At 42.7% G+C, this 11,857-nt stretch overlaps 1 protein-coding gene across 1 annotated transcript; it reads right to left on the reverse strand.

Moving 5' to 3' along the window:
* Window positions 1–2,999: 2,999 nt before the first annotated feature.
* Window positions 3,000–7,460, reverse strand: pim1 (Pim-1 proto-oncogene, serine/threonine kinase). Its single transcript, XM_071475561.1, has 6 exons — window positions 6,825–7,460; window positions 6,463–6,569; window positions 6,300–6,350; window positions 5,746–6,112; window positions 4,884–5,060; window positions 3,000–4,767 (listed from the first exon to the last, which is right to left on the reverse strand). Exons 1-6 carry the CDS (start codon window positions 6,904–6,906, stop codon window positions 4,553–4,555), a joined length of 999 nt encoding a protein of 332 aa, XP_071331662.1. The 5' UTR covers window positions 6,907–7,460; the 3' UTR covers window positions 3,000–4,552.
* Between the last annotated feature and the right edge of the window lie 4,397 nt (window positions 7,461–11,857).

Raw genomic sequence — 11,857 nt, forward strand, 5'->3', positions numbered from 1 at the left:
TATGTTTATTTCATGTATTATTTGAAGGTTACAGTCTCCTCATTGCCCAACTATTTGTAGTCTCTTCAATGACGAGTGACATTTAAGTCACATGCTACATGTGCATAATGATTTTATTTTTAAGTTTGTTTCCATTGCCTTTTTTTAAAAATTTTCTGGTGTTTCAGAAAAGAGCTGAATAAAAGCTCCATCATTTAGAACAGTATAATTTCTTGGCTGCACTTCAGGATGTGCGCAACACAAGCCAACATGCAGAGTTAGATGTGGTGTGTGGTTCTCAGAACAAAAGGGGAAATGAATGATGGTGTAATTCGCAGAAACTACCTGTAGTCTCTAATGCAAGGAAATCGTATTGTTGTCTGATTACCTGCAGAAGAGAGCCAGCGACAGATCAAAGGATTACTGAAGACTGACTCTTATATTTTGAATTCATGCCAGATATGACATTTTATTTTTAGGATTGGTTTCCTTTGGTGACCTGTTTATCTGACATAAAAATACACACAGTGAGTTATATGGTTGACTCTGTGAGTTTGTGTGCAACAGGCGAGAGGCATTCATAAAACGCTTGGGATGATCTTGAGTTAAACGCTTTATCACAAATGAGTGATGTTGTGTGTAAGCATTAATTACGCATGTGCCACTTCTGCAGCTCTGCCGCGACTGAAACTGAAGTTAGCTGTCCTTTTGCACAGCTGTGCTTTCAGCTAAATGCCAACATTAGCATGCCAATGCTCAAAATATAAATGAAATGTGTATAAAATCAGCATGCTAACATGTGCTAATTAGCACAGGACACAAAAAGTAGTTATTTGGTCCATTAACCAAAATACTAGACAAGTTAAAATCTTGACCTGATTATGGTGCTACATGAGAAATTAAGCTGAAACAAACTGTTAACACAGCACTGAAATGTTACCAATCCTTAATGTGATGTACTTGTCAGCATACAAGTATTGTACAATTGAGCAGATACAGAGGAACACTAGCTTTCATTTGGAGTCATGTTTCTGACAACCTGGGGATGTATGTCCAGTTTCCTCTCCTTTTAGCTCTGTTTGCACTAATTTCTGGGGAAACATCTGTCTCCAGCAGATAAATGCTGCGCTATGCTCACCAGTTAGTCTGTGATAGCATGTTGGTGAAAACAGTCAATTTTTATTTATATAGTGCTAAATCACAACAGAAGTTATCTCAAGGCACTTTTGAAATAGAGCAGGTAAAGTCAAAACAATGAGCTGAAAGATACAAAAAAGCTCCATAGAGCCGAGGGTAAATGGCAGATGCTTGAAAGAGATGGTACAGTGGCAGCATTTTGGCTTACATCAGCACGCTTATGTTTCTGTCCCCATCCATCCATTAAAATTACAGCTGGTGAACACACACTGTATTCACCTGACAGGCACTAACTGAGGCTGATGGGCTGCAGCAGCGTTTCCAACCTCCATGTATTGTTGTGTAAATCTTCATTCCCCTGTATGTGGGGTCTCAGCAGCGCTGTCTTAGATTAGCAGTGAGGCCAGGAGTCCCACAGGAGCATCACAACTGATTAAACCTACAACTCTTATCTATGCAGGAGAGCAGATCCATGATAGGCTGCTGCCTGTGGCTCACTATCACTGCTGAAGTGTCTAGATTAACCTAGAAGAGCATCTGCATCTTGTTAGTGTGATGGAGACAAGCAGTGGCTGACAACACAGCTGTGAACTGACAGATGGTGATTACTTTATACAATAACAGATGCTTCAAGGAGCAGTCATGTTAAATACTCAAATCCTACTAGTGTAATAATACTCCATGCGTAAACATGTCAGGAGGATTTTAATGTTGTAGCTGGTCAAGGTAGAGATAGTTGTAACTCAAATTATGTACCACAGGGTAAAGAGCACAGCTTAAAGAGATGGGCCGAAAGCTACAGCAGCAACTAAAGTGGGTCCTGCATAATTACCTAATCTTTGTGGCCCAGAATCAGAACCACATCCTGTGTCAAAATCTAGCTAATGTAGTTTATATGGTTGATATTGGTTTATACTGTGCTCGCATGGGCCAGGCAGTACTCCAAAATAGGAGTACTGGTTGGTCTTTCGGTCTTGTACTGATGCTGAAGGGAATACAATAAAATACTTAATGTACCAGAAAATGTTTTTCAACATTTTCTGGTACATTAAGTATTTTATTGTAGTGTAAAAAAGTGCAATATGGAGTAAAGTACAAGTACTTCAAAACCCTACTTGAGCACAGTATGAGGAGCAATGAGTACTGAATAACTTATATTACAAAATGCAGTACATGCTGCATATGGTGGGTATGTAAAACTTAAACCCTTAACAGTGGTTTAACACAGATGAAATCCTATGTCTAACTTCAGTTCTGTGTTCTGCCCTGTTCCTGCATGTGTGAATACTGATAGAGATTCAGGTAACTCACTGGATCGATGCTTTCATTCAGTCTTGTCAAATCCAACTCACCACAACAATGATTCCTCTACATCAAGGATCATCTTAAATAGGAAAGACTATATTCTTTATGAATTAACAATTTGGTATTGATAACAAAGTCAGTGCTCTGTCTTTGCCAAGCTTTAATATCTCAGTTTGTAGTAAAAAGCTATTTCTTCTGTTTTAAGCCTTTAGCCCCTGCAACGGTATATAAACACCTTTCCCTTTTTTGGTGCCACCTGCCTTCTACCAGCAGCTTAACAGTCTTCCCTTATCGCTTCATCTATTTTCCGTATCCGCTGCTTTTCTACTTAAGTGTCAAACAGGAAACCTACTAAGAACTTGTATAACCACTTGACCTAGTAAATTATGTTTCTTAAAATACTGTATGTACCATTTTTGTTTTAACCTTTGTTGATATAAATTATATCCTAAAAAAATTCTATCTTTGCAAACCTATGATTTCACCTTGATCCAGTAAGTGTTGCAGTACCAACAGTATACTTTAACAGCATTATAACAACTAATGGTGTTACTTGAAGTAATACAAGAGTCAAGTGCCATAGTTAAAAAAATATTTATTGAAATGGTATAAAAATATTTTCTAACATAATTTACAATTCTAATTTGAAAGGATGAAAAAAGACACAATAATCCAAGCTGCAATCATTCTCACATATCTCTCTCACACACACAAACACATTCAAACACACACTCACACATATGCAAAGATCCAACATTCGGATCTCGCCCCCACAGCAGACAACAGCGCAACAAAACCAGTTACCATCAGTAGACGCTCATTGTTTACATACATTAAGATGGAAGTGCATTCAGGACTAATTACACATTATTTACAGTACATACACAAACATACACACACATCTGCTCTTTTAAAATTTCAAGCCATAAATATGGTCAAAAAATCCTATCTTTGTTTGTCTTTTAAATAATCTGTGGGCCCTTCAGTGACTGTGGAATGAAATATATACTTACAGCCGAAATTCTCTCATAAATAAATAAATAAATTCTGCGACAAAAAGCTCATCGAGTGTGAGAGAAAGAAGTCACAGCAATAATAAATATTGTTATTATTTACAATTCTTGTCCCCACTGAATTTTAAGACCTATGAGGCACTGTGTAAAAAAAAAAAAAAAAAGTTAAGAGCAGAGGATGTTGTATTTCGGTATGATTTAAGTTTGCATTGTGGTGTGCATTCAGGTGGATGTGAATGAGCGGTTGCCTAAGCCTTGTGTTTGTATACAGTACAACACGAGAAGAGGAGGAAGCAAAGGTTGTAGAGTAGAGGTGGATGCTGTAGTAAAGAGAGTGAGGTAAGTCCAGTGTTTCTTTTTTTTATGACTTGTTTGCACAGGTTGCTGCCAGAGCTATGAGGTTGTCTGGTTGCTAATGACATTGGAGTAGTTAGAAGTAGTGATAGTAGTGGTTGTAAATGGCATAGGCTTTACTGATCTAGGCCCATGAGAGGAAAAAAAACAGCAATTAACGATATAAAGCCTTGTACAGAGTAAGGAGCAAAAAGGTTGTTGAGAAGAAGAGCCTTTTTGCTTTCACATATTCAAGTATTGTCAGGATCCCCCAAGAATCTCACAGAAGGCACTTTTTTTGAAAACCATGCTCCTCTCCGCCAACGCCTCTGCTCTTCCCACTCTGCTGGGACAGCCAGAAATAGTGGAGGAGAGCAGAGTACAGTGTAGAGAGAAGTTACATAACTCAGACTGTGCACTGGCCATTCAGCAGAACAGTGAGCAAATGTACTGTCTTTGCTCAGTGCAGGTGTCTGTGCGTACAGCATGCCCTCCTACAGACTGATAAACAGCCGTTGCCTAGATCAGAGTCTTGTGAAGATGATGTTCTGACACTGATGCCAGTCAACGACAAGCAGAATCAAGTAGTTGGGGTGGTGAGGGTGGAGAGGCTGACCTCGGCCCCCTGTGTGTAGTCCTTCACACCTTGCTCTTGCCTGTGCTGGGACAGTTGGCCTTGTGTGCCGCCCTGCTCCCCCTCCTCTCTGCTTCAAGTCCATTACATAAGTTGTTTGTAATAGTCTCTTGTGTCAGTGCAGTCCAGTTCGGCCCAGAGTTTGCCTCCATCACCGAGCGATGGCAACAGGGGTGGGTGAGAAGGCTGTGGGCTCGTGGCTGATGCTGTGCAGCCTGATCTCTGTGGTAGTCTTTTCTGTCTGTCCTGTGGGGGGTACTACAGAGGAGGATGTGCTCTGCATCCACGAATGGTTGATGATGTCCTCGAAGGACGGACGGTCTGCAGGCCGTAGTGACAGACACCATTTGATCAGCTGTTGGCATTCTGGAGGAGGTAGAGGAGGACAACCAATAAGTCCCAAGCAATATACTAAGTATGAAATATTGCAAAAATGTGATAGAAAAAAAAAAGCTAGAACAGGTATCGCATTGTCAATTTACCTGTGGAGATTCTCCTCCGGAAGAGGACCTGCCCTCTAGTAATCTCCTCGTCATGTTCAAATGGGATGTCCCCACACACCATATCATACAGCAAGACACCCAGGGACCAAACTGTGGCAGAGCGCCCATGATAGCGATGGTATTTGATCCACTCTGGCGGGCTGTACACTCTGGTGCCTGTCACACAGGAGGAAATGAAAAGAGAAACACATCTTTAAAAACTGCAACCTCACATACAAACTTTGCACAAATTTAAACTACTATCTGGGAAATCTAAGCACCAATGCAATCTCTTCTGAGTGACTATAATTTATTCTATTTATATTAGATAGTTAAATTGGAAATGAAAGCATTGCAGAGGGGTTTAAATGATTAACAAAGAATGCAGATTTATCAGCTGAGTCTGTTTCTAAGGCTATTATCTGGGCTCAGGTGCCAGGGAGCGTGACAGGCTGGGTGTGAGTGTGTGTAAGAGAGAAGATGATAGAGGGAAGTGTGTGTGGGAGGGGGAGCGGACATGTGACATTGTTTACAAACTTTGAGTTGTAAAAATACAGCTTCCCTCCAACGGGGGGCGCCAAACCAAGGCAATACTGCTCAACCTGTCTTATCTGTTGCTGTGTGTGTGTGTGTGTGTGTGTGTGTGTGTGTGTGTGTGTGTGTGTGGGGGGGGGGGGGGGGGGGGGGGGGGGGGTGTATTAGGAATGACACAAGATAGGAAAGTCCGCTAGGGTCTGGGGGCACATATCATAAGACTAAAGAGGTAATGATGTTGAAATACTTAGAAACACATTACTGTATCTAACAAATAACAATAAAACAATTTCTAGATTGCAACATGTTTTCAGCACTAATGACTCACCATCAAAGTCTGTGTAGATGGTGTCCTTGAGTAGGGCTCCGGATCCGAAGTCGATGAGCTTCATCTCCCCAGTTCGAAGGTCGATGAGGATGTTCTCGTCCTTGATGTCCCGGTGCACGACGCCGCAGCTGTGGCAGTGTCGCACGGCCTCCAGCACCTGGCGGAAAAAGCTGCGCGCCAGCTCCTCCGGTAAGGCACCTTTCTCCGTGATGAAGTCAAACAGGTCCTTGACGTTCTCGGGCCTCTCCATCACGATGATGAAGCTGTCCGGTCGCTCGAACCAGTCCAACATTTTGATGACGCCACGGAAGCCCGTCCCCACTTTCTTCAGCAGCACGATCTCCATGGGAACCCGGGAGCCGTTGGGCTGAAGAGATAAGAGATCAACATTATTTCTTACAAACACGCTTAATTGAAAAAAAAAAAAAAAAAAAATCCTAAAAAACAACACTTTACATAATTGAATTAAATTTAGCGCCCTTTATGAGAGATATATAATTTTCTACCGTGTAACATATCAATTAAGTAAATATTAACAGTAATTAGTTTCTTACCAGCTCTCCCCACTCTGAGACTCTGTCCTTGGCCACATGTTTGACAGCAACCTAGCAAAGCAAAGCACAGACCGCGTCAGACGACATGTTCAACAGCCAAACGTGAAGTAGTTGTTTTAAAATGCAATATGTGTCATTAGAAAACCACATAATCCATACTAACCGGAGCTCCGTCGGCCACTCTGGTACCGGAGTAGACGGTGCCGAACCCGCCGCTGCCCAGCACCGCGCCGACCTGATAAAGCTTCTCGAAAGGCTCCCTTTCCTTTACTGCAAAACAAATATACACACAACCGGTAAATACCAGAGAACCACGGAGTAAAAACATGCATCTTTACCAAAGTAAAGGTAGGCTAATGGTGTCAAAAATGAATATTGTTGCTGATAAATTTACTCAATGAACTGTCGTCCTTGAAAATTAGCAAGTAGCAGCATGCGTGGACTGAGCCGTAACAGTCGGGCTGCCAGCCATTGCTGCTGCAGCCCCGTCCTCCATGACAACACAGTGGAAAAAGGGCGTCTAACCTTGATGAACTTGAAGCTGGATTTTCGCCGGCATGTCTACGGGGGAGATGTGGGCCAGAGAATTGAGCTTGGACAGCAGCATTCCTTTAAGAATATCCACCACGGGCCGACGACGTCTGTCTTCTTCCGTTTTTGTTTTTTTTTTGTTTTTTTAAAAAGGGTTTATAACAGTAATTTTATTCCGACAGTGCGACTCTCCCGTCTCCCGTGTAGAGCTTGAAGTCCACGTTGCAGGGACAAAAATGCAGTAGGGCTCCTCTCGTCCGCATAGGAGAAAAACCGCTTGTGATCCAGGGAAATGTAATCGAAAAACGTCGTCCTGTATAGCGGAATAACTGAATTCAGCTCAAAAACAAAGGCGAAACGGCTGTTCCACGCAATGTTTTGTAAACAGTTGAGTAAAATTCGCCACATAAACAGAAGTGTACAGACCAATGCCTCCGTCAGACACCGGCTCTTGGAAACAGAGAGAGGGGGGAGGATGATTATAAGGCGGTAGTAAGAGGGCGTCGCAAAAGGCCCCGACGTCCGCCGTTGCGCCGCCCCTTTTCATCGAGCTGCACCAATAGGAACGCAGATAGGCATTCCAAACGCACGTCAATCAGTACGAAAAGAAGGCCAATCTTATAACCGCCCGGGCCAGACACAGACGTGGCGGGAATCAAAACGCGCCAAAAAGGGGGGAGACTAAAGTAATAATCATGAATTCATGTTGAAGGGAAATGCAAATTCAAAGCCTAGTGCTCCCCACGTCTCTTCCCTTCGCGGGAAACTGACACGGGGAAGCGAAGATATGAATAGACCATTATTAATAGGCAACAACAACAAAGCATGGAGTAACTGAAACTGGGTGTTATAGTCTGTTCTTTCCCGTTCATTATTTATATGCTATTCATACTTGATACTGGAGTCTCTGCGCTGCTGCTGTATGTCGCTCACTCTTCTCCTCCACACTCTGAGAACAGGAACAGGCTGTTGCTGCTGGACGCACTAAAAGCATTCAGACCGAATAAAGACATTTTTGCGCGACCAGACATGCAGGGCTTGCAGGCGACCTGAGAGCAGTTCATCAGTCGCATCCCAGCTATTCTAACCCCCTGCCATTTACCTCATCATTTCCACATTAAACACAGAGGTTTACTGGCTGAAGTGAAGTCCAGGACTGTGCTCTTTATTTGAGTTTGCCCGACAATGCCTCTCAACTGGTTGCGCATCAAAGCCCGCTGGGATAGAATGGGCGCATTCCTCTCATTCTTTCAAACTGGGTGGCCGCGTTTGCTGCCGCTCACAGGATGTGGGAAACTAGAGATAAAAAGACTTCTATTTACCCCCCACACCCCCACCTCCTCTCTCTCTCTCTCTCTCTCTCTGCTCCTCCTCTCCCCGCCCTCCTTTTCCCGCGCATGTTATTGTCTGAATGGCATGGCCTGCTCTTTCTCTCCCACTCCTGCCTAAAAGTTTTGTTTTCTTTTGAAATTTCTTAAGTTGTAAACCACCATAACGCTGAGATGCTGTTGTGTTTCACAGATGTTTAACATGACAACACCTCTCTGTCGAGCTGGGGGAGGGAATAAGGAAGAAATGTTTAATAATAATTAATGTTTAATTATTTATTTTAATGGATTTTGTCCATCATCCAATTTTTAGCCCTCCCTACTTTCTTTACATGCATGTGGCTTTATTCACAAGCCAGCTGTCTTCATGGGCCAGCATAAGCAGATTTGCACTCAAAAACATAAGCCCACACCATATTGTAAAAAAAACAAAACAAAAAAGGTTAGAGCCCTATTTCATAACCTGACTTAACCCTGGCTGACTGGATTGGAATGAAAATGAGAGAACAGGAGTGTTCAGCCCAGGGCAAATTCCTCAATACCTCTGACATGTTTGAAGACAACACGCAAACTAGGTTCTGAACTACTTAACTCCTGCAGTATCAACTATCAATCATCAAATTTGAAAGTGTTATAAAATAACGTGATTATTACGCTGAAACCAAGCACACTAGTTTCTTAATTTGTGTTTAATTATACAGCTAACATTAAGGTTTTTATTTTTATTTTTTTTTATTGTTGACTTACAGTGGTAACACTATAGTAATAGTAGTGAAAGCATTGGTTTTCATAGTGTCCTGAAAGGTCCAGAAAGGAGTGTGCACTGTGTTCATCCTCAGTCAGGGGCTTTGGAGAGGTGATTGAAAATGGAGAGGTCCAAAGCAACGACTGTGACAGTGACCGCAGGCCTACGAAATGCCACAAGTGAGCGCATCTCTCCGGGGCTGCAGATATCCCTGCCTGCATGATCAGCAGGGCTCAAATGACAGCCATCTAACCCCATCTGTCAGAAGGACAGATTATTAGTTGCGCCACTCTCTTTGGGACCAGCTGCTCAGTCCAGTCTCTGGAAGCCTCAGTTTCTTTCCCCCGAGGAGAGGGCAACAGGTTCTTACTGTAAAAGCAGGACATCCCAGTTTCCTTAATGTCAGTGAACATCAAGTACTGCAGATCCACTCAGACACCTGCAGTCCTGTGACTAGCCTTTCTCTCAAATTCTTCTCATTTACACAATAGTCCTGCAATGCACACTGTAACATTAGAGGCCACAAGGGAAAATTGCACCGTGGCAAAAGATTTGGCTTACATATTACATAATACCTTTATGAATTACTTCCTCTTTCTAGATAAATGGAAACCTTGCCCACAGGAAGGTTTCACAACACCAAATTCTGTTTCTCCACGTAGAACGTCTAACTGTGTGCAAAATACACTGAAATGAAGTTTCTGAATTAAAAGCAGTATTTGTGTTTCTATGTAATGCTTCATTAATACTCCACTGAGTGAACAGGTATTGGGTTGTGATAAAGTTTTTAAACTGAATATCTCTTTGTGATCTTAACACACATACACATTGTCCTCTATAAGCAGCACCTCTTCCACTTGATCATGATACTGTAATTTAGTTTCCCTTTTTAGTGCAACTTTATATTTTATCGGACATTGCAAACTGAAGCTTCCCACAAACTCTGCTATCTGCATGACCCTTCAGTAAACCCTTGACCTGGTACTCTTTCTCCACCCTCCATCAGAAAGTTATAACACTTTCTATGTAACATATTAACCAGGCACACATTTTCTTCTTGGAGACGATTTACTTTCCCTCCGTGAGGCCTCAGAGAGTCCCTGCAGAGCTCTTTCTGTTTCTTGGCCCCTCTCCTTCGCTCTGTTCCGTCATCCTGGATGTCGTAAAGGGCTCAGCCACTTGTCTGCACTTAAAACACTTGTTCACCCATCAGTCACGATGGCTGGCCAATCACCTCTCCAGCTGTCTTCAGATCCCACCTGCTGCCACTCTGTAAATGGCAGGAAAAATTATTACGGAGGTGGAAGAGACAAGCGTAGACTTTATTGGTTCTTGATACTGCCAATGGATTTAACAGTGATTAATGGATGGAAATGGCTGTGTGTTTTAATGAAGCCTCTGTGGTTGCTTACGTGGAGATTTACATATCATACAGATGAAATCTAATGGCAATCTCTTGGTAATTTAAGGATATATAATTCGGGGATTTGTTATTTTATTTGCACTTAATGTTTTAGCTTGTAATTATTGTAAATAACTTCTGTTGCTAGTTAAAGTAAATGTGTGTTTAACACAGGCCTCTAAAGATGCACAAAGTGATGGATTTTCCCTGTAATGGTTCTTAATAGATGGGTTTAAATGACACATTAACATATTTTGCACCATTTCATGAGAAATTTAATTTCATCCATGCATTAGGATAATGCAACGTATGGAACAATATATGCATGGGTTTTTAATAAAAAAAATGCAGCATTCGTCATAATGAAGCTTTTATGTCTGTGAAAAGGCTATTTCACGCAGGCCTAATAAATGAAACCATTAAGCCATCATCTCCTGAAGCGCTAATGTAAAATCACTCAAAGCACCTTAAAAGTCATTTGTATGCTCTTCACTGACAGCCTGTCATGCTGGATATGTGATGGGCAGTGCGATCTGCAGAAGTGGAATGGAGCCAGGTGCTGCGTGGTGTTGTGTGTGCCCTGACAGTGACTGACAAAGATTACCCTGTAATTAGAGGAGGGTCGTTATACTGCCCTGCAGCTCAGCAGGAGGAGCAGCCTTGCTCCTCTCAGACAAACAAAGCCTGCCCATGTCAGTTACGTTGATTGGGCTGCCAGACATGATGCCTGCAGGCTGTATCATTTCTTTCTACTTTAGATTTGAAAGTCAGGAATTCACTGAATAATGCAAGCTTATAAACATGCAGACATAAGCACTGAAACAAGCATATTTACCTGTTCTGATCCAGAGCTCCCCTGGTTCTGCATTCAAGCCATCGCTGCCTGTTTCCTCATTGATCTCCCTCAGCGCTGATCTCACTGCATAAAAATGTCTGTGGAGAAAGTTATGGATGGCAGCTGCCCACTCTGAAAACACCGGCCCTGGAAGTAGCTAACCTGACCGCCCCACGCTGACGCACACTTAAACACATACATACACAAATAAACACAAACGCTGAAACATTATCTGTCATGCTTCCAAATTAGCTGCAATGGCTTTTTGCCCCTCCCCAAATAAGGAGGGTGTCAGCATGTGTGAAAGTTTGTGTGTCTATATGTGTGTGTGTGTATGCATGTGTGCGTGTGCATGGGGGGTTTGGGGTTAGGGAGGATGAATTATTTTTAGAGGTGTCTTAAAGAAGACGGAATAGCTGTGTGGTGGGTAACCTCCGGTGTGGCCTGACCTCTCCTTAGGTAGCCTCCCACCCTCTCCTCTCCTCAGGTCCTGAGAGGTTGCGATGGGCAGGGCCATGGGAAAAGGCTCCATTGGACATCAAAGGCAGACCTATGTGGGAAAGCACCACAGAGGGCCTGTAGAGTACCCTAAAGGTCACCACAGGTCAACTTTCATGTCAGCACAGGCCTGGCTCGGGGTCAGAGGTTATTGGCATACCTGTCCAGCGCCACTTGGACTGTTCTTCCAGGAAATTATCCCCACTTGTCTCAATTAGG

The sequence above is a fragment of the Trachinotus anak genome, unplaced genomic scaffold (assembly GCF_046630095.1).
Source record: "Trachinotus anak isolate AG129_WGS33_773 ecotype Australia unplaced genomic scaffold, CSIRO_AGI_Tana_v1 ptg000004l, whole genome shotgun sequence".
NCBI lineage: Eukaryota > Metazoa > Chordata > Actinopteri > Carangiformes > Carangidae > Trachinotus > Trachinotus anak.